The 23,906-nt window shown below is 36.9% G+C and overlaps 1 protein-coding gene across 2 annotated transcripts in view; it reads left to right on the top strand.

Annotated features, from left to right (window-relative positions):
* Positions 1-247: 247 nt before the first annotated feature.
* Positions 248-23,906, top strand: part of PHF14 (PHD finger protein 14) — a 161,945-nt gene continuing 138,286 nt past the window's right edge. Inside the window, exons 1-4 of one of the 2 annotated variants that reach the window (XM_062605005.1) lie at positions 248-461; positions 986-1,096; positions 10,430-11,079; positions 15,831-15,975. In XM_062605005.1, coding sequence (XP_062460989.1) covers position 461; positions 986-1,096; positions 10,430-11,079; positions 15,831-15,975 — 907 coding nt within the window. In that variant the 5' untranslated portion in view covers positions 248-460. Of the gene's footprint in view, positions 462-567; positions 728-985; positions 1,097-10,429; positions 11,080-15,830; positions 15,976-23,906 lie in introns of those variants that run through there. The other variant, XM_062605003.1, reaches the window with a different exon arrangement.

The raw sequence follows: 23,906 nt of genomic DNA, 5'->3' as shown, positions 1-23,906 counted from the left end.
AATGCTTCGTTTCCCCACAGGACAACGGCGCAAGTGCCAGGCTGTTTTGGGATAAAAGAGATCCTGAACACGCACCGCACCACCCTCAGAGTGAACGGGTCCGCACTGACCCTCCGTGGCAGGCTCTTGCCAGCACTGTCCGCGCCCCCCTCCCCGAAAAACGCCGCTGCTCCACCGGGACGCTCAGCGCCCTCACCGGGGCCGGCCGGGCGGAGGACTGGCACTGCCCCCCTCCTCGGCTTCACCTCACACTGCGCAGGCGCGCTCAAGCCGCGCATGCGCCGAGGGGCCGGTGGCGGTCAGGCGCGCAGGCGCGCCAGCCGAACCGGCCGCCGCGAACAGGCGGGCGCGGGTCTGCATCCGGGTCGCCGCTCTGCCCATTGTCTGGGGAAGGGGCCTGGGCTTGGTGGCTGTGCACCCGAGGGCCCCTACCCTTCCGCCGCTCCCCTGCGCAGGCTTTAGTAAGTGATCCGCAGCGGCTCTTCCCGCCCCTGCCCTGCGGGGATGCGGGGTTCCTGGCGGGCGCCCTTGCCCCGGGTGGACGGGCGGGCGGGCGGGCTCATCGTCGTCCCTTAGGCGGCCTTGGCTGTCGTTTCCCCGTGCCTCTCCTTGCCGGCGCTGATGGATCACGCCAAGGCGCCACGTCCGGAGGTGCTGGTGGCTCCGGCGACCCCAGCGTCCATGTAGTTCCCCCCAGGATTCCTGCCGATGACCGGGGCTGCAGCCGGTGAGGTGCCGTGTGGTTTCCCGGTGTCTGCGGGGAGCGCAGCGGCTGTGGCTGGGTGCTGTGTGCAAACGTGTCGCTGCCCGCCCTCACCTGTGGGGATGGATGTCCCCTGCACCCCGCACCTGCCGGCAGCGTGCCGGGCAGTGCCCCTGCCTGTGACTGCCATTCTGCCTTGCCTTTCATTTGCATACGTTTAGCCGCTTGTATGATGTTTTTGTAATGCCACCTAGTAACAGTACTGTGTTTTTTTTCCTGCAGTGGACCGCAGTTCGAAGAGGAGGCAAGTGAAGCCTTTGGCAGCTTCGCTGCTGGAAGCGTTAGATTATGATAGCTCTGATGACAGTGATTTTAAAGTTGGAGATGCTTCAGGTAAATCGGCTTCCTCGTCTCCTCCTTGCAGAATTACCTCATTTTTGTTTCATTGTTGGTCATTTAATATCATGTTTGAGACAGAATGTTATTAGTGAACTGTTGGGACTTGGAGCCACTTAGAAGTTCAGTGACTTGATTGGATAACTGGAAATTCTTGGGCTGTGGATAAGAACTGATGAAACAATAAATCCATACAATACTTCAATTGTAATTATTTTTTTCTCAACAGACCTCATGATTATCAAAGAAGTTTTTGCAGGAGCATTCTGTTAGCTACTGTGCTGACTGCTTTAGCTATATCTACTGCTTTTTATTTTTACAATGTAGAGAGAACTTTTGAAATGCTCACTGCGTTTAGTATTGAAATAAGAATATTCTATAGCTGTTTTGTTTTGTCTGGATAATGGTTTGTTGTCGACTTAAGAACTTGCCTCTTTCTCAAGGTTAATTCCACTTGGTGAGTGAAACTCTTGAGCAGAAAGATAATCTGTTAAGGGTTTTGTTGTTTTTTTGATAGACAAAGTGCCCATTCAGATGGCTGTGCAGAAAGATTTGTGCATTTCATACTTAAAGGAAGTCCTTGCCTCAGAGTGGTTTTGTTCTGCAGTCTTTTCTATGCGTGCATGTGCCTATATCTGCATTGAACATTGTCAGAAACTGAAAGTAAACAAGATAACAAAATAAAATGGATAAATCCAATATATTGGAGGGAAGGGAAAGAAGGGGCAGGACAATGTTTGTAAATAAACTGCACATTGGAAGTTCTGTGGCATATGCTCAGGGAATTAAGCAAAGAGATATAGGGTGTGTAAAACAAGCATTATGACAGCTTGCCACAGAACTTTGCTTTATTTTTTCTGCATTGGGGACACTAAGCTGTGTTTTCATGCAAATGTATTGTGCAAAAATGTTCCCTATCTCCATTTAAAGGCTTATTTTTTAACATCTAGTAATCTCCTTATTAATGAACTTAAAGAAGCTTAATAATTCTGCATTTTTCCTTCCCCCAAGCTTAGACATATTTCCCTTCCTTGATCTGGTAGAAGCAGGCTGCAGTGACTTAAAAGGGTAAAACTGGTGTCATCAAATTCATGCTAAGAGTTTTGGAGGGCTTGTTAATTTACTTTTTAAGTCTTGTTTTGGGGATTTTTGAGCCTTTTGATTTAAGGGTGCTGCGTTTTGCAAAGACAGTTTGCCATAAAAGGAAATCAGTCCCCCCTAAAATTTCTCCATTCTGGAACAGTAATGTAGGCAGGATTTTAAGAAAAAGGAGAATTGGAAATGGCAGATGGACACATATCTTGGAGCAATATATTATTTGATTAAAAGACAGTCATTAATTAAAATTAATGAATAAACCTTCTTTATTCAACTATGTCAAAATGCAGAGGGTTCATTTGTAACTGATACCCTTTTTGACTTTTAGGATATCATATGTACACATGGTGTTGATCAGTATCTGGCCTGGTTAATTTCATTTTCCCTTAAAAAAACAGCACTGAATTGAAATTATATCAGAAGACCCCAAGTTCTACTTAGAAAATGTTTTTTGAATCACTGTTTTGTGTTCATATATCTCATATAGCATTGTTTTAACATGTCAGAACTTGTATCTAACACTTGTAGTAAAAATTAATGTTCTGTTTAATAAAATGTAAAATCAGGTGAAATCACTTTGAAACAGCAGCAGAGTTTGATGGTTTACACTTTATTCTGTGATTTTTCAATGAGAAGGGAGAAAGTTGTAATGTTTTGGGGAAGTTGGGGAATGGAGAGTTGTTAAACATAAAACCTCCTCAGTTTTTAAACAATAAAAAAAAATTATTGTGTGCAGTACAAGGTAAATGAAACAGAACATCTGCGCTGATTTAAAACGAAGATGGTATTACATAGCCTTAAATATGGTTGTACCTCGTCCATTTAAGTTTGGATGGAAGAAGTTCTGAAATAAAAGGACTTTTACACACACATATAAATAAAATCGATAATTTTGAAGTTATGTGTATATACAAAGAATCTGTTTACACATGAAAGCAACCCTATTAAACAAATTCTGAATTGTTCCTAATAGAAAACAGGTTTTCCTTTTTCCACTGTGGTTTCAGCCTTTAACGTATAATGTGTATTACTCCAGTACAGTCAGGGCTGTTGCTCTTTTTCCTCTTTCAATGACCATAGAGGTCTCTCCATGTGCAGCCTATTGCAAATCTGTATTTAGTATTTGTTTGAATTCAGGATTTCTTTGTGTAGTTTGCTTACAAAGGGAAATAAATGTGAGAGAAGGAAGGAACAATCTTTCTACATGAAAATGACCACAAATTCTATTCATGCACTCAGAAAAACCCTATAAGTATGGTAATTCCACAGGTCTGTAATGTATGTGTGATTCACAAAGGCACAGATAGGTGTTTAGAAAAACAAATCTGAAAGTTAAAAGTTAAAGTACTATCTAGATGCTGAGTTAAAAGAATTCTGAAGTTGTTTACTCCCTGTTGGTGATGTTCCATCTGTATGTATGAGCTTTAGGATGTTGAGTGATGTGTGCTAGTAGATGATACTATGCAAGTTTAAGAAGACTGAGCCCTGAACATTTCATCTTTTACACACATTCGTTGTTCTGTCAGATTTCTGGGAATATGAGATGCAGTGAGGATTTGGGAAGTTGATATTAGGTATTTGAGAAGTTGGTATTAAGTACCTGTAGGAAGGATTCTGAATTTCTGTATTCGGAGTCCTAATGCTATGGGAAATTTTTTTCATTACAGAAAAGATTTCCAGTCACCTAACCTCCATTTCCAACAAAAAAAAGTCCATGGGAGTTATGGTCTTTGCCTACAGTGTGGTTAATCTCTTTTCTTTCGGATCTGGGTCACACCAACAAGAAATTACTGCATTTTTCACTTAAAAGATCTCATCATTCTGACATCTCTTTAGGGAAACTGATTTTTAAAACTGTTATATTCTTGTAAATTTACTTAATATAAATAGTTTTCAGGCCTGTGGGCTTTTCATCATGTTAATATTGAATGAAGTTTTTTAATGGCTTCTCTGTTTCTACATAATAGAGAGTACTGTATTTTTCTGTTTTTTATAAACATCTTGAAAAATTTGCTCCTTAAGTAAGAATGTCATATATAATCTTAATGTGGAATCAATAAAAAACTGTCCCTTTGGAGTCAGAGCATACAAATATATCACCTGAAATTATGGTTCTGTAATGTACTCAATTGAAGCTTTTTAATAATACGTTTCACAGGATGGATCAGTTATTTTAAGTTTTGCTTTTAAGTTAATTAGAAAATACTTTTTTCTTGGGTTGTTTTTTTTGTTTTTTTTTTTTTATTTTTCTCTAGTAAGAGCAGCTGGAGATATACTGTTGTCAGAAATCAGTGTATAGTTGCAGAGTGATTCCCAGCAGGATTCCAAAGCAAGGATTTACTGCTTTTCTTCTCTGTCATCTTGAAGTCGGTCAGTTTTGGCAGCTCATATACTGAAATCTAAATAATGCAGAGAAATGTAGTGTGGTCCCTGAACAAGGATGATATGTGAATTTAAGGCTCTTTCTCTGAGTGTAGGGAAGAAGAGCATAGCTGAATGCTTCCTTGAAGAACTCGATTCTTTACTACTTTTGCTATAAGTCTTACAGACTCCAAAGTTTTTAGAGACAAATGTTTGTTTTTTTTTGTGTTGAATGTATGGAGTCTGGTTTGCATAATATTATGTATTATGATTGCAGTTGAGGTCAGTAGGAGCTCTGTTTAAAATGATCTATATAAATGCATGTATTAGGTATTCTGAAAAACTTGTGACTCGATCTAGAAATAAAAAGTTGCAAATATATTTATCTTTCTGTAATTCGTTTCCTCTTAATGCGATGGAGAATTCACTTTTGCTTTCCTGTACAGGATATTGGAACACACAGAAATGTTTGTGAAGCACCAAAGTAGTTGTAGTGGTAAACAGTACTGAAATATTGATGAAGAAACTAATACATTTGTTTTTTAGAATAAACATAAATGATAAGTAACAGCAAAGTTGTAGGGTGCTTCAGCAGACAGTGAAGGTAAGCAAAAATATTGACTAGCTAATGATTAGTAAATTATCACTTAATTGCACAATTAATGCAATCATTTCAAGGCTTGGATTTGCAACTGGAATGTGTGGTCCCTCAGAGTGGAGTTCCCGAGGGCATTTTCCTACTGAGAAAGTGGAAAATACTGGCATTAGGTTTTGTTGGTTTATCTTTATCCCAGGTGAGATCTTTTGTCTGTACAAATGTCTGCCACTTGAAGTAACACTTTGAAGTGACTGGCAAGCATTTTGAACTTGCATTCTCTTTGGAAACACTTAAGATATCCCATTTTTCTGTGTGTTTACTGAGAGCAGAGGAGTAATATAGCAGAAGCCTAGGCTTTAATTCCAGTATCTGGGCGGGGTGGATTTAGTGATGGGATGACATTTGTTTTCCTTGTTTTCACCTTACTTTGACTTTGTGCCTTGTCTTCCAGTCTGTCTGTCCCCTATGGAACGCTTTCTCATTCATTCAGTGTCATTCTGCTTGTTCAGTCAGTCTTGAACAGGATTTGCATGGTCCTTACTTTACTACACCTACTTTCCTTTCTCTTGCATCTCCTCTCTCCTGTGCCTGTATCTATCTTCTGTGTATTTCCTGCCACATGGAGAAGATTCTTCTGTGCTTTATTTACTCCAGCTTGGTGAGATGGTTGGTTTGCAGCCTGGCCACCTCAGAGTCTAGATATGCCAGCAAGGATGAGATGTTTCAAGTGTTCCTTGAGCAAATGTGCTTCAGAGACTTAGCCTTAGCATGTCCTAGACACATATTCAACTGTCTCCCACATGCCACTTCCCTTGCAGAAGATGTGAAATTCCCCGGTGTTTCTTGGAAAAATAGTATTCTGAATATTCAGTAGCTTATGTTGGAATCCAATTTTATGGGTTATTTAGGACTGCAGCTTTACTGAGGGAGGTCGTGGGGCACACAGTACTTCAGGCCAAACAAATAAAGTTTGATACATTAAAACCAGGGAAATGTCAAGCAAATTCAGGAGGTAGGGTAACAAATTCCATCTGTGTTATGGCATTATAAATAAGGCTGTTCCCAATGACTCAGATCAAACTTGGCAACCTTTAGTTTTGAGTACTTCTATGACTTGAATAGAGATCTACTAAAATGCGGTGGAATTATTGCTAGTGTAGAAGTGAGGAAACTGCTTACTAAGCAACTCTCATTTATGTTCCTCTTCTATCCTTTTTTTGCATTAAAATACTTGTCTTCTGAACTATGTGTAATCATGGATCAGTTATCAGTTTCTTACTCTGCCCATTTTAAATCTGCAGTTAATACATATTAGATGCTTTTTTCCAAAACATTGAGAAGTGCATCTCTCTCCTTAGACCAGTAACACCTTAATCTATGTTGATTTTGTTTTGTATCATATTACTATTTTATCGTATTACTTTGGCTGGTTCTGTTTTTTTAACTGCCAGCATTATCAGTGTTGAATTGCCAGTAGTCTCCCAATGTTTAATTATCATACTCAGCAAAATAACATAGAGACCCAGTGGCATATATCTAACTGATGTTAGATTCTCTTTTTTTTGAAGTTGCAAGAGAAATATTAAGCTTTTTCAGTTCTTGCTTTTGGTATAGTTATATTAGTCTTTGCATAATGGACCTCTGTGGCTTTAGTCTCGTAGACAGATGTGATGAGAATTTTCCAGTTGCATAACTCTGCCTTTGGCAATTTAAAAGTTCATGTTTTCCATGTACGGTCTAGTTTTTCCTGCCATATTTTTACATCTAGTTGTTAATACCATAATTTTATCGTTATCTTAAGCATTTCCTTAAAGTATTTTGGAGTCTTTAAAATTGTTTGCAATTTCTAGATCAGATGTGTAGGAAATACAGATGCTTTTAGATATGTTTGGTATAGCACATTTGCAAAGGAGTTTTTTGTGACTGGAGCTGTTCTTGTAAGGAAGTTTATGGGCAGAAGTTGTTGACAGACACTTTTTTGCAGGGCTTTCCTCTTTGCCTGTCTGCCAGAAAGCAGGCACACCCTTGTGAGGGCTTGTTACATGGTGTCTCACATGGCGTTTCAGCAGAGATGCCCAGGTAATTTCATGTCATCATGTCAGATTTGTTGTCTGCCTTGTGACTGGGAGAAAAAGGCTAAGGAACTACTGGACAGGATGATGGTGATTGAATAGCTTTAACCTCCAAAAGAACTGACCTCACCTGTAGCCTGTTTTTTGTTACCACCCTAAAAAGAGGTTATTGTGAGGCACGCTGGTCTGGATGACTTCTCACATGATGCCTGTAGACTATTACTGGCCTATAATAGGAGTAACTTGCGACATGGTAGTTGTTTTCTATATCTCATGCTCAGCTTTCGGGCTTTTCACCCCTTTTCAGCATCCCAGGATCCTGGATTATAGTCTCTGTATGTAGCTTTGAGCACCTGGGTAAAACTGAACCAGACAGGACTCAGTGGGAGAAAAAAAATAATCCAAAATTATTTTAGATGCTTCATTCCTGCTGTCTGGAGTTGGTTAGGCTTTGTTAGTGGAAGAGGCAAGCCCAAAATCAAGTCTGTGATTTCCTTTATCTAGTATATCCTTCAGACTTCACTTAAAAGCAAGCATTTAGGCTGCTTGTTAAGCAAAATACTGCAGTGAAGAATCAGCCTGTCTGCTGTGAGTGGGCGGCCATGTACTTACATCCTGCAGCATTTACTGTCTGTATACATTTGGTACCATGTGTTAAGTTGCTTGTAAAACGGTCCTGCAAAACCCTGGGAGGATTTTTTTTTAACTGTTGTAGTGATTTCAGTAGCTTTCCCCTGAAGTCTTATGCATATTATACAGGACTTCATAGTTGATTAGCAGTCACTTTATTACACTTTTTCATATGTTAATTCTAGAGTATAATGTTCTGTCCTGGAGAATTTCTCTTTGAATTCTCCTCTTTGGGTTTGACTGCCACCTGCTGTTGTACTCTGAACAGCTAAAGGTGTATAGGAATAAATGGTGCCTTTCTCACAACTGTTATCTCTCATATTTGTTCTCAGTGGGACTGTATATTCTTTGCTATTTGATGGTGTATCTGGCCCAGTCTTTCACTGAGGGTAGCTTGAGTTCTCTCCCATAGGGAATAACATCATATGGTTGCCAATTTGAAAGAGCCATTCTTTCAAGAATTTCTTTCAAGGAGAAAATTGTATACTACAGCCTCTTCCTAACTGAAAGTGCATCTGACAGAAGAACACCTGCAAAAATAGCTGTTATCACAGAATAGCTCTTTCTAGAAAAGCAGCTATCACAGTGAATACATTCAGACAGAAGAGGAATATCCCTTATTGTAGGTATCTCTGGTGTGTACATGGATGCAGAAAGAGTACAAAGCATAATGTGCAGGGAGAAGGCAAAGAGAATTTGAAGGAGAGAAGTGAATGTAGCTAATGTTTATTTGTTCTCTGTTTTTTATTGTTGGCATGGCATAAAGCAGCTAGATAATACTGTTAGTTCTGTAGTGTTGATGTACAAGGATCACTGTTGGTAATTTAGAGTGATGTTAAAGGCTAAGCTATTCCCAGGCCGAGATTCTCCCTAAAAATGAAGGGGAAGCATGTTTAGAAGTGGATTGCGTATTAGTTAATACTGTCTCTTTTTCTTGGGTATACTTGAGGAGTGTTCTACTATTTCAAAATTTCAGTTAATTACGTTGTACTTATGTTACTAACATTAAGGCTAGTATGCATGATTGAGTTAATTACTCTTTTTCTCTAAAGACTGTACCATAACTTGTGTTACTATATTCTCATTTTTTTCTGGCTCTCTAAATGTTAGAACGTTTGTGAAAAACTTTTACTTTCTATTAGGTTGTAAGGGGACTGATAACATTAATGTCCCAATCAGTAGTAGCAGCACGTATGCCTTTTTTTTGTGTTAAAAATTATAAAATCTGCTCATCAAATACTTCCATATACAGATTTATGCAGAAAAAGACAAAAGTAACCATTACATGGAACTATCAACCGAATTACTGTCTAGTCATAGACAGTGATCTGTGGGGTGGAAATAAACGCCATGTGACGTGTGTAGCACACTGATCCCACTGTTTGTGTATTTGTCTTTAGGCAGAGGTGGATGTGCTCAGAAATTCTCTGTGTAAGGTGGTATTAAGTGGTGTTTTTTGTGTGGTAGCTAAAGTGATTAAGGAATTTTTTTATTTTTTTATTTTTAACTTGCAAGCATCAACATGTTTCTTTGCATCAGGAGCTTGGTGATGGCTCTGAACAAGCTGAAAACTGTAGCCACTGCCTAATTGATCTCTGTGTTGGCTTTATATTTTTGTTGTTAATTTAAAAAAATATTTTCTGAGTTTTTCATCCTTAATACTGTAAATGAAAGGTAGTAGGTGAATATTAGATAAGAGATAGCCAAGGTGAATGGTGTTTATCAATTTTATCAAGTTCACTTGTCACATATTGAAATATTTTTTGCATGTACTTTATAGTACAGATGCCTTATTTTGTGATCTGTACTATGAGGTACAAGTGTACCTCATAGTACAGATAACAAAAAGAAACATATACAAAAAAAATTTCTTTTGTTCTCTTCTGTTTTACAGACTGACCTGTCTATTCATTGCACAGACTGGCTTTCTATTAATTAATAGAAATAGTGGCTACATACAGGACAATATCATACAGGTGGTATAAGGTTAGGATTTTTGCATTGATGTGCAGCTGCAAGACTGGACCATAATTTATGTGGGATTAGTAAATGAAATAACATAGGAAATTAGAAGAGCCCCCAAACCCAGGAAAACAAATGTGTAATAAATATGAAGGTGTGGAATTATCCATACTTTTGTTAGTACTTGTAATGTAAACTCCTCATTTTGTAACTTCAAACTTCTTTATTGAATAACTTTTATTTCGAAGATTTAGAAATCACCTGCAGAAATTTACAAACTGGGATGCTCTTTTTTTAAGATGTGCCTTCACATGGAATTTATTCTGTGCCACTGGTTGTTGTTAATATGAGCTGCAGTTCAAAGGAACATTTACCGTTCATTTAATAAATACTGCCATCTTTTCTTTTGACATCTTAAAATGTACTCACGTTTAACAGGTTCTCAACATACCACTCGAAATAGCTGGACACCAGCTGAAAAAATAGGTGGAATACCTTATGAGGGAGGAACATGCATCATTCTTTTGTTTAACAACTTACTTCAACAGATTTTATTTTTGGGGGTACATTTGTGTCGGCACTTTTTTTAAATTTTCATATGCTCAACAGATTCTGAAGGAAGTGGTCATGGGAGTGAAGATGCATCAAAGGACAGTGGTGAAGGTTCCTGTACTGAATCAGAAGAAAATATCTTGGAGGAGGAACCGGCAGAAGAGAAAGTAGAAGAGCAACAGCCAAAAAGCTCTACTGAAGAGGAGGTGCCAACAACAGACAAAGAGGTAATTAAAACTGAAAAGAAAGAGCAAGAAGATGAAGAAGAGAAGCCGAAAAAGAAGAAAGAGAAGGAGAAAGCAGCTGAACCTGATGCTGTAGCTGACGAGCAAACAAATGAACCAAAAAAATGGAATTTGCGCAGGAACAGACCTTTGCTGGATTTTGTATCAATGGAAGAACTAAATGATATGGATGACTATGATAGTGAAGATGACAATGACTGGCGGCCTACTGCTGAGAAAAAAAAAGGAAAAAATGCACTGCGAAAAGAGGGAAGTGATGGAGATAATGAGGATGATGAAGATGATGGAAGTGGAAGTGATGAGGATGACAATGATGAGGAAGGTAACGAAGAAGATAATAGCAGCACGGCTAGTGATGGAGGATCCAAGAAGAAGAAGAGTAAAGTTCTTAACAGGAATAATGCAGATGATGAGGAATTGACAAATGATAGCCTGGCTCTTTCACAAAGCAAGAGTAATGAGGTAGTGCAACCAACTTTCTATAATATATCTGTTAACAAATGGAAACTACTCCCTAGTAGATATTCTCTTAACTTGAAAAATTAAACTGATTGGCTGGAATTGTGTTTAGAGGAATAAGAAAAACAGCAAAATTATACTAAGTAGGCACTGCATATTAAATAACCTTGCTTGGACCATTTGGCCAATCTAATGCCACTAAAGTCAATAGAGTGACTTCTCTTGGCTTTAGGGGGGGTTGGATTAGTTCTAAAGGAAATAGAAGGTCCAGTATGTAAATCGGGGTGTATTAGTGGGACTTCTAGTTCTGGTTTAGCGTAGATGTTGCTCTAAAAGTTAAAAGCATCTGTGACATAGTCAGAAAATAGCTAAATGACAGGTTATTCTTTATCCTAGCCCTTCTTTTGTGACAAACATCAAAGTCTGAACACTTAAGTTCACCGATAGAAGAATTCTGAGTAAAGAAATACGCACACTGGGTTTAAAATCAAATAGAATAATCATGATAATTCATGTTAAATTTGCTTATAATCATAGAATTACAGAATCATAGAACAGTTAGGGTTGGAAAGGACCTTAAGATCATCTAGTTCCAACCCCCCTGCCACAGACAGGGCTCACAGGTGATTTCTTAAGCATTTCGGAAGTATTAAATATCTTCTGATTGTAGAATTTGAAAATTTTACAAGTGTTTAATAATGCAACTTTTTTTTTTCCTATGCACAATTTGTACAGTTGCCTGGAAGGTTGTGCATGGGGAAAAATTAAGAAACTGGGTTGTCAAGATGGTTGACTTCATACCCTGCAGTGACAAAATTTTGAAAAAAGTGAGAAAAGTGGCTGCAGAATCTGCATGCAATTTTGCAGTAAATAAGTGCAATATCAACATAACATTTGATAAGTGATAGTGATACAACACTATTAAAAGTTTTGCTGTTCCATTTAATCTTAATTTTAGTGTGTAAAATGACAGAGAACTAAACAAAGTATTTGAAAGAATCAGTTGTCTCTGTTTCAGATGTTACGTATTTTATACAATATATTTGGCAATATATATGATTGCCAATGAGCTGTGTTGTTTTAATTACTAGTTATAGATGTGATTGGAGAAAAACAAACATAATTCTATTATTTTTTTCTTTTTGTATAGGCATCTTCTTTCATTGTCTAACTCTGTAATTCTAGTGTTGTTACCTGTATTCTCTTAGCTCAGCAGCTGTACATGCTCTACCACTAGTGATGATCAGAACATCAGAGATAGGCGATTTTCTTTCAGAGTTGTTTCCCATATCGGAATGGAGATGTGGGTATGGAATGGATATATTCTTGAATATGTCCATAATTTTTATTGTCTTGAAAAGTTAGGCCTGTTTCAGAAACCTGCAGCTGTGTCTGGCGTATCTCTTGTGAAGCTTCTTAATATGCATGGACCTCAGACTCCGTTCTTGCATTTGGTTTAGGACATTGATCAAAAGATAAAATCTGAAAATTTGAAATTCAAATTATAATTTTGTAACTGCTTTACATGCAGTAAAGTTATCGAAGCACTGCTCATGAATACGTCTTTAACAAGAAGTCTTGCAATGGTGAGTATCTGTAGATACTCTCCCACTACAATACTCTAAAATAGTAAAAATAAAAAGGTAAAAAAACTTGTCTAGCAGACAAATCTAGCAAAATCTCATTATGCTGCAGAAGCTAATTTCTTAGAAAGCCAGATGTCTGAATGCAGAATTAATTAATGAAAGAATATTCAGGTAATTAACTCTGAAAATGTTGTAGTGTCCTTAGTATGCATTCTTCCTTTCATTTGCCTACTTTTTGGGGGTGGCTGTTGGGGGGCAGGGAGGAGGGATTGTTTGGTTTTTATTTCTGTGGGATTTTTATTTTTCTACATTTTTTAGAAGTATTTTGAGGTCTGCAGTGTTTTAACCTGTGCTGTAGTTAAATATGTGCTTTTCTACTTTATCAAGCACAGAATGCAAACTTACCTTTCCTTTTCTAGGGTCAGGCATCATTAGTAGGTAAATACACTTTGGTTTTATAATTGCTACCACTTCATGGGATTCTTCTGTTCTTAGTGAGGTGGGGGTTTTCTGTTTTTTTTATTTTTTTTTATAATTCCTTTAAAGTTGGAAGTATATAGGCATATCCCTTGAAATGCTCGCTTTCTTCATTAACACCACTGATACAGGAATTACATAAGTGATACAACTGAAGTAATTTCTCTCACATGGGTAGGGAACAGGACTTGTTCAAGAGTTGTCAGCAGTTACCATCTCTACATTAATATTACCGTGCTTTAGACATGTATAGTCAGCTTCTGGAATGGGGTCTTTCAGGTGCTTACATGGTCTAAGCAGGTGAGAGCAGCATATGTTCCACATCACTCTCAGTGTCTGCGTAGAAAATTAAGTTATTCTGCTGCTCTATTTGGCCTGTTGGCTGTCTTCACGTAAGGTAAACCATAATGGCTGGGGTTCCTAATATTAGATCTACATTTGCTGTCCTTCCATCATTGCTTGTTTTCCCTCTCCCCCACATTTTTGCATATGTTCTCACTGTATAAACAGCTTGTGTTTTTTCAGTGTTGTTTTTACAGTTCTGTTTATTTAACCTAAACTAATAGGTTGTTGGTTTTTTTTTGTTGTTGTTTGGTTTGTTGTTGGGGTATTGCTGTTATTACTACTTCTACTATTATTATTTATTATTATTTTTAAATTACCAGACCTTGGGCTTCTCTAACAGTAGAGATCACAAATTTCTTCTAAACTTCTCTTAGTGAAGCCAAATAACAGGTTAAGTTCAAGGTACTGTTAGTCAAAACTGGTTTCTGTAGAGTTGCGAGATGCCTGTGCCATTACACAATTAATCTGATAAGGTTAGGGAGAACCTACTGCTGTTTTTCTCTCTGCTGTATGAATGATAAGCTAAACGTGAGTATTTTGAGCAATGATGGGCCACAGTATTTTTGAAAAAATGTGCAAGTTTCTTGCTTTGCTCAAAATACTTTGCAGCTTTGTCCTAAAAGAAAGATTCTGCAAGAAATGCTCTGTAAACCTGAACTTTGTAGCAGAGACTCTTCTATTTTTCACAATGATTTGCCTTCCTTAAGGAAGCATGATTGTGTGAATGGTTGCATAATCTTTAATTTTTACTTCTAGATTAGGGTTTGTTTTCTTCATAGGTCATGTCTCCTTAGATTGTTTAGAAAAAATGGATGGGAGATCAAGAAGTCTTTCCTAACAGCTAGAAGTACGTGCTTGACTTTTCCAAGGTGAAAAACATAAAAATCTACCTCTATTATTCAAAGTAAACCATTTGAACCCAGCTTTAGGTTATTTTGCCCTTTTATCTTGCTTTTAAATAAAGCAAAGATTTCCCCCTTTACCTTCCAAATACCTGCCCAGATAACCTAAAGTACAAAGAGAGTTCATTAATGATTCACTGAAAATTTTGTGTGGAGAAGTACTATGTCAGATTGAGAGGTTATCACGAGATAATTGCATAGATTAGCGTGAGGATTTAAAATGCTTGCGGAGGATTACCTAGCTCAGGTAGAATTCATGGTACTTTTTATCTACATAGGCTGCACAGGCATAGTACTGGTGCTGTGTTTTATATTATAAACAGGGGTTGGAATGAGAAAATAATGTTTGAGAGTGCACCTTCCACCTTCCTCTTTTTTTTTTTTTTTTCCCCACTGGTCTCTTGGGATAGCACTCCAGTTTTGGCATATTCTCAGATCTCTGATATGTTGAATGATGCCTGAACTTGTCAGCTTCTGCTCTGGAATGATTTGTTATATTTACACTCAGTGTTTTGTTGTTTTTTTTTTTAACTAGTGTGCCTAATTTCACACTTCCCTACATGCCTTCATATCACCAATGAAGGTAGTTCAAGCTTAATGGTTGCTTTTTAGTAAAAAAATAAAAGATAATATATATAAGCCATAAAATTTTGCAGAAAAGACAGTGTCTGTATCTCACAGTAGAAATAATAGTAAGCCTAAATGGTGTTTATGAAAAAAATTATATTTATGTACAGCTTTATTTGGTTTATGAAACACTTTTTTGTGTTTTCTTAGAGAAATTCCCTGTTAAAAGCCACATTCTTTTTAAGTGGTCTGGTTCACATTGAAGGTTGCCAAAGCAGAGCATTATTCTTGTCATGCAAATCCTTGCTGCTGCATGTAATCAGAAGAAAATAAGTTGTTGTATTTTACTAAATCATATGATTTTGCATGGAGACATAAATTTGCATTACAACAGAATAGAACTAAGCTGATAATTTGTCATATTTTACATAAGTGAAAACTTGGCAGGCTTCTGTTAGCTGTTTATTTTCAGATTTTGCAGATCCATTTTGGAAGGTGAAATTTTAACAATGTTTGAACGTCATCTTTGGCCTTGGTGTATTTTTTTTTCTCCCCCCCCCCAATAGTCTTTTAGGTGTGTGCGTTATTTCCTTATAGTAGAACAGAAATGGTTTAAAGGTGTGTATGTTTCTCTTGTGCAAATAAGACCCTTCTCTGGCCTTTGGATCTGTAGGTATCCTGAGATTAGATTCTGTCTATAGTTTCTCCCAGCTCTTATGTTTGTGAATGAAGCATTTGAATGTTCCAACAACAAAGAAGCTTTTAGTCTTATGAAATCTGCTTGTTCAAATATTGAGCAAAACCCAGATCTTTTCTTTGTTGTGAATAAAATTGAAGTTCCTGGCATAATCCATGTGTCTTAATTTTTCAATATTAGGACTCACTGATCCTTGAGAAGTCTCAAAATTGGAGTTCCCAGAAAATGGACCATATTTTGATTTGTTGCGTTTGTCTTGGAGATAACAGTGAAGATGCTGATGAAATAATCCAGTGTGACAACTGTGGAATAACAGTGCATGAAGGTAATGCAACCCTTCATCCTCATTGTGGGAGGAAAGCGCGTGTGTTGCTTTTAATAAAATTTTGATGTGCTTTTTCCAAAAAATGAAGTTTTTGAACTCTGGCAGTTACTTTCTTGTAATACTACATGGATCCATTTTAGTAGTGAAACGTCCATCTTCTACTTTAGCAAAGCAAATATAAGCAACTATAGGACAGGGCATTTTTTTCAGATACCTATATAATGAATCACAGTCTGCAAATATTTGAACTGTACGTCATATTTTTAGGGCTTTAGGTTATTCTGAGGTAAGCATATGAAATTTTAACATCTTTACATAGAAGATGAGGCTGTGTTGTATGTCATTGCTCTTCCTCTTGAGGATGCAAGGCAGGGTAGATACTAACAGAGAGAGGCATACCTGTTTTGTTGAAAGACAAAATAGGTTTTTTTCTTCATTAATGAGGTTGTGATTTGGTTTTTGTTTATCTTGTTTTGATTTTGTTATTTCCGATACCCTGTACCTTTTTAGGGCTTCAGTTTTTTAAGGTTTCCCAGAAAAATGAGATAGGCTACTTCAGCCCTTGAAATTAGAAGAAAGCAGTCTTTCATTCTTCAAAAGCATAAAAGACGTATCTTTATGTGGCTCCATTTGTTTTAAATTTGTTTTTTTTTTTAGCTATTCAGCATGCCTATTCAAGTAGGAAGTGCTTTTATTAATTCCCTACTCTTGTTTTGTTTTCTCATACTAGATTGAAAATCATTTCCAAACAGTATTGAGCTTATGCATTGAGCTGTAGCTCAGTTTTGCTCAGTTAGGAAGCTGAGGATGGAATTTCTGTCCTCAGGTTCAGGTGCCTTATGTTAAGCGTCAACATGTATTCTAATTCCTGAATTCCTCTTGTGGTCCTTTGAAGAGCTGATCAGCAGAGCTTAGAGAGCAGTTTAGTTGACTTAATTTATGATGAGCTGGATCATACTCTAGGCGCCTTTGAGGCCATTAGTCAGGTCTTCATTGGCTGTAACTAGTGTTTGACTCTTAAATGTAGGTGTCTTGGTATGTTGGCAGAGTTTCTTCCTCTGTATCTGAAGTTTTTGAAATTCAGGTGCAGAATGTATTTGATTTCAGATGCAGTAAACTACTAAAAGTAGATTTATAGAATCTTGATAGATTCACTCCCCCCCCCCAATACAGTCTTATATTAACTTATGAGAAGAAAAGCATTGAATGAAAGAGCCTTTTGGTGATAGTTATGAATGCCTATTCGAGAATTCCCCATATGTGAAATGTAGTCAGTACCTCTAAACCCTAAAGCTGTGGAGCTCCCTGAAAATTCTTCTGTAAGATTTATTTAAAGATTGTACAGGAAGTCATGTTAAAGTGCAGAATGATTGTGATGGAAAAATGATCTTACGCCTTTTTATAACAAAATGATGGCAAATTAGTATTTTATTCCAGAAGAGTGCCCTGAAAATCTCTAGAGGCAATTTCCTTATTGTGTTTAGTTTACTAAAGCTTTTGTACATATAAAAGGTAAGATTATACCTGGCCTTCCTCTACCAGAAAATAGTTCCATAGTTCAAAATCTGTCTAAAAGTAATTGCTGCTATTCTTCTTTTTAAAGTGTTACAGGCAAAGATTCCCACTGTTACAGAGTACAATAGGTATGTTTTCTTTGTTATTGCAAAAAAGTAAAATAGATTAATTCAGAAGATTTAAATTGCTCGTTCTGATAAATTCTGCAGTCTGTACAAGTTAATATGAGTGTCAGTTCATTTTTCACACGTTTGAATGTATTGATCCTTACCATTTATTTTAATAATAAATACTTAAAAGTGTATGTAAAGTAGCTGTGAATTTCTGTTTCTAATTGTTGACTGTGACAAAAATGTAAATATTCCCTGCAACAAGCTGAACTTCAAATCTGTGGTAATTGCAGTTTGGACGTTTACTTGATGTTTTATGTATACATTTCGTTGCTAGATGTGTATATCAATTTGTAAACAAATGAATATAGTTTTAAGTAGAGATGAACATTGATTCTGGTGTATTTTTTTCTGTATTTTGATATTTTATAATATTAAGAGCAGGTACTGTTTTAAATTGGAGCTTTTTTCAGTAATTGTTTAAATAATTGCTTGCAGCGAATCAAAATTTTATAAACAAATTTTGAGCATTTGAAGTTTTAGTTTGAGCCAGTGATCTTACATATATACATGTTACATGATTTAAAGATTCCTGCACTCTTGCCCAGAGGTCATTCACTCATTGTATTACTTCTGAATGCATGAGTAATAAATGAAGACACAGACTACCATAAAGAAGATTCAGTGAAAACCAAAATGCAGTGCAGCAAGTACTTTTTGTTCCTGTTGGCTTAATGATTAAACTCTGGTGATTCCCAAAAATAAATTGAAAGTAGTTGAAGAAATAATTACTATCTAATCATAAAACATTGCTTGCAACCTTGAGAATTATTATTTTTTTTAATATTAATAGAGGCGAGGTTTACTCTTACTATCATTGACTTTAAACTGTGCCTTATAAGTTTGTGCCCAGATCATGGGCGCAGGCTGTATTGTAAGAAGCCCTTTGTGCTATTATACACAGCTGCTTTGTAGTTTGAAATGTGTGTTCCAGAAATAAGCAGGTTTGTTTTATAAACAGATTGGAATCCAAGGATCTTTGCAGGTTTCCTTTAGTAGGTAGATTGCTGTGGCTGCAGACATCATGCTGTGTTCTGAAATTTGTTCTAATAATTGAGCCGCTGAGTTTTTCAGAAAATGCAGTTTCTAGTACAGTATTGAATGAGGAGGCTCTTATTTAAGTTGTACAAAAATCAATGCAGTGATGTTTACCTGTGTTTGCCTGCAGTTGGGGAAAATAATATGCCCATTTCCTGTGAACTGATTCTGGTATTTAGCAGTTGTCTTTTCCCTAGAATCTCAAACCCAAGATGCCTGTTATTCTGAAATGCCCAAACAAAGCTACTGGAATTCTGCAGGGGTTTTCTTCATAGTTTTTGTATGCAGTTTCAAGTTGTATTATGAATTGATGTGTTTTTGCTACTTTTCTATAGCACTGTAGATATTTATTTGGAAGGAAGTGCACTCCTTTCACACCCTACTGGTGTCCCTCCCAGGGACCAGTATAATGATACTGGTGATTTGATTGTTCTTTCCCTGAAGACTTTATTTTCTCTCTCCTTGTTGACTATTACAGAAACTGTTTTACTTCACAGGGAGGGGTCTTACACGGTTGGCTTGTGCCTTTGTGCTCTGCTGAAGTAGAAGTTTCTCTTTACTACAGAACCTTTCAGATGACTTGAAAAAAGATTTTCCTGTAGTGGCTGCCTTGGTATTTAATATGAAGTTACCCACTAGCCATAAAAATGCTGCTTGAGTCGAGCCTACTTCTTCAGGACAACAGGGCTCCCTTCCCTGCGGGAGTCTTTTGCTCTACTTGTAACTAACTGGTCAAAGGGCAGTCAATCGTATGTGGTGGTATGGCCTTTCATGTGAAGGTGAGCCTTCCAGTTGTGATCCTTAAGTGGCTGCATGCCAGTATAATTTTTGGCAGGAATCTGTTTTTAGAGGGTAAGATGATGTTGCATTGTGTTTTAAGTAAGGCAGGGCCTACATCTCCGTTCTCCCTTGCCCCTGTGAGTTTTGGCTTTTCTAGCACAAGGTAGCTTATTGCTGTGCATACTGCTCTGTTACTTATGTTCCTGGGTACTTGGTGCTAGTGCCTTTTCCTTCTCAGTTCCTGGTGCAGCAGCTGTCAATTCAATCATAATCTGTATTCCTTTTGGTTTGCTCACTTCCATTAATCAACTGTTACAGGAGTCTTCCATGGGACAGGAGGAGTGATAACTCATCCCAGGGTGACTCTGCCAGTGCTCACGTGGAACACAGCAGCATGGCGGAAAGTTAGGGGAGGATTCTGATTCAGACCTTAATAAACACTTTCACTTGCTTTGCTGACAGATTTTGAGATTGCTAGGAATTCAGTATCCTTTCCAGTGCAGCTGTTTGCTGGGTAATGTTCGTATCACCTGCATGGCTCGCATCGCTTGTCCAAAAGCTATCTTTGCTCTGCAGACACACGCCCAAAAAAATCTATAAACTTTGTGGAGCAAATAACTGGTTCAAAATGACAGAAATCTGTAGCTGCCTCTGGAACTGTGAAGGCATATGTGTAATGCTAATTTAATACCCACTCTTACACTTTGCATTCATATTCTATGTCTAAATAGCCTGTAATTAATTAATAAGTCCATCGATTAAAAATTTATTCGCATTTCATGTATCAGTGTATCGCATATCAAAAAAAAAGGAAAACTGTTTACAGTGCTAGGGAAAAGTCTGATTGAATTTGTAGTAGTACAATTGGTTTTTTGAGTGTTTACTTCTGTGTGGAGTTAATTCTTGTTTCTTTTTATAAAAATCTTTAGGCACTAATCTGCCATTTTGGATATTTGTGGCAAGATTTTGTAATAGCATGACACCCCTGACTGTGGTGTCACATTTCTTCACATATTGATTGCATCGTGTCTGAAGAAATTGTCTGGTACATATCAGAGCATCTACCATAACTGTAGGTAGTATATTTGCGAGCTATTGCCCTTGGATGAGTTGCTGTGAATTAAATGAGAGAAGTTGTACATTTTTCCGTCTGTTTTTTTTTTTTTCCCATTCACTCTATTTGTTTCTTACTTTACTGTGATGTGCACAGTACAGAATAAAATTTCTCTTGCTAAAAGCAATCGTGTAGTGGCCATATGCTTTACAGTGTAGTAAAAGGTTTTTGTGTTTTAAATTTGCTGCTTACCCTGATCTGCAGTTGTCTGATATAAAAATTCATTCTGCGAAATCCTGTACTAAATAAAAATACTGTTCTGAAGTTATGATGCATGAATTGATTAATGTCTTTATTCTAAGCTGTTGGTCCAGTTAAGGGTTGAATGCAGTATAGTTTGAATACTGTGATCTCACAGCATTTAGTTTTGCGAACCTACAGTTTACCTTAAAGTTCATGTTTTCGTGGTCTGTGTAAGAAGATCGTGTTTCAGAGTATATGTACGCTTAGTTAACATATGCAGATAGTCTCTTTGGCAAAAAATTACCCTCCCAGAGAAATGGTGGGACAGATGCAGCCAAAGCAAGAATTAGGTCTCTCTTTCCATTTCCCTCAGTGGTATAAATTTCAGAACAATTGTTTTAATGGTAGCATTTTAAAGTGAGTGCAATTTCATTTTAATGGCAGTCACATAAAATACAAGCTACCGATGGAGTATAATGGCTTTAAAATCCAGGAATAAAAAAGTTTGTTTTCTGTGTAAAATGACATACATTCAATAGACAACTTAGCTGTAATAGTAATACATAGATGCTGTTAGTGGAACAATAAATGTTATGGGAGTTTTAACTTCTTGCCTTTCATGTGTTTAAATTCATAGGATATTATACTAAACCAGTTTTATTGTTTAAGAGATATTCAAGGAAGTGGCAGACATAGAGTTGTGATGCAGTAATCTAAGAATATACAAACATGAGGATTTAATGAACTGCAGTTGAAAAGGGGCTTCTGAGTATTCTAAAGATCCAAATTCAGAATTTTTGTGAACATTAAGGAAAGGCTAGGTGCATTTTATGCCAAGTGTTTAAAAGTTGTTTTATTTTCTTCAACATATTTTCTTGTCAAAGGGGTGGGTGGCTGACTTTGTGCCGAATAAGTCACAGGTGAGGTGATAATAACTGGAATCAAACACATGATTTAAAAAATGTGCATCCTTTCCTCTCTTGTCCTTCAGTCCTTAAGTAGTAACACCATCTACACAACTATGATGCTTCTAGAAAGAACCTAAGGATTACCTCCAGATGTTGCTCGGGAGATTTACTTGTAGTGAGGCCTTACCCTGCTTTCTGTTCCAACAGCAGCAATTCCCAGCAATTCATACAGGAAAGTTGGATTAAACAACTTTTTCTTGATCATCACTTAACCATTTAATACTAGGATGAAGTGATATATCAAGCAGCAGCTTTGTATTTGTATGTCTAAAGAGTCATAAAAAATAATGCTTTTTAAGGTTTTTAATAGGACCAAAATAATTCTTTCAGCATAGGAAAAAGTGTCAGTTGAACCATTGTTGTACTCAGTAGTTTTAAGGATTCTAAAATAATATATTTAAAGAACTGTTAAGAGACATATTAATGTGTTAGCATGACTGTTACAAAGTTACTCAAAATCTGAAAGTGAAAGCCACTGAAAGCGCGGTCTAGAACTCCAGGTTCATCTTTTTCGTTAGTGTTAATTGCATTTGCTCGCTTGAAAGTGTTTGATAATCTTTTTAACCACGATACTAAATTCTGACAGTGTATAAGACGCTGTTGTTTAAATGATGTTAAAATGACCAGATTAGTTTTTCTGTTTGCAGTTAGTATTGCAACTTGTGATATGAAGGGATGAAATGAAGTCAGTATATTGAGAAATTTTGAAAATTTGTTTTTTTTTAATTTTGATACTACAGATGCTTACTAGATGAGCAGCATTCCTCAGCTTTGCCAGGGTTTTCATTATGTTTGCTACTTAAGAAAGTAGGTTTTCATTTCTAGTAAGCTGTAAGCTATTGAATTCTTTTTGTTTCTCAGTATGTTGGAAGAATTTTGAACTGCTGCAGTTAGGCTGCAGAATTAGTAGACAGCTAGTACAATAAATACTGTAATGTATATATATAGAAGTGCAGCAACTCACAGAAGGGACTGAGGTATTTATTCTGTAATTACTACCACATGTGAACAGAGCAGTGGTTATGGTACTTGCTCTTGTTTGGGCTGGATGGAGACTTGCTGTAATAATCTTTTAATTGTTCCAAATAGGCTTACTTGAACTAAAATTCAAATCTTATATATTTCAAAATTTAAAAATTGATCTATCCTTACAATAGGGTTTCTTTCTGAACCTTCTTTTGCCTTCAGATCTCAGCTGAAGTAAAATAGTGGGGGTTTTGTGCCTTTTACATTTGAAGAACAAATAAGTACATTTGCTCCTGTATACGTCTGACATCTTAGTGTCAAATGACATCATCGTGTTATCTGTGATTTCCTTAAAACAGGGCAGACGTATGTTGTCATTGATTCTTTTATTATTTTAAGTAATTTCAGTCTTTTCTGAATTGTGTCAGTTTTGTTGTTTAAAAATTGAGCTACTAGCATTTGTTTTCTTCACCATTTATTTTTGGCCTGCAAGAAACTTTAACCTCTGTTTTTCATAAAGGTTTTTTTTTCTTCATACTGTTTTTTGATGTCAAAACCACATGCAGGATTTGCTGTCTGTCTTGTAGCTTTGCAGACATTTTATAAATAACAGCTATTCAACAGATTTGTGTTACCAGTATGGTGAAATTTGATCTTTCCTTTGGTTTCTGTTACCACTTAACCACCGAAAAGCAGCAAATGACTCTTTATAGCAAACATAAGAAGGGTTAAAATTCTTGCATATCTATAACAAAAAATACAGCTAAACATGTAGTTTCTGATTAATTTTGGGAGTTGCTCTTTATTCCGTTAACTATTATTAGACTGAATTTAAACTTCAGCTGCTAGGTCCCAAGACCTGAGTAGAAATTATTTATGGCGCATTACCTAATTAACTACTTAAAAGCACTCTTCATAAAGGTGAGTTTTATTTCACTATTCATATGTATTAGTCCTAACTCCTCCTAGAAAATAAACTCTTCAGATGTGTTACATAGAGTTCGGACTTATTTTGGAGCATACTGAAATTGGTCCATGCCACTCTCAGTCAAGAACAATTACCAGGTACCTTGCGCTGAAGTTTCTTTCCCTTGTGGTTAAAGGTAATAATCTATGTGGGTACAAAAAGCTACCACTGAGTGCAGCTTTTTGTTGATGCTTTCTATTGCAGCTTCGATTCTGTAGCTTTATGTGGCA

Source organism: Pezoporus occidentalis, unplaced genomic scaffold (assembly GCF_034315485.1).
Source record: "Pezoporus occidentalis ecotype Australia unplaced genomic scaffold, CSIRO_AGI_Poc_V1 ctg9, whole genome shotgun sequence".
Lineage (NCBI taxonomy): Eukaryota > Metazoa > Chordata > Aves > Psittaciformes > Psittacidae > Pezoporus > Pezoporus occidentalis.
Note: the sequence above shows the minus strand (reverse complement) of the source record. Positions and strands in the feature narration are given on the sequence as shown.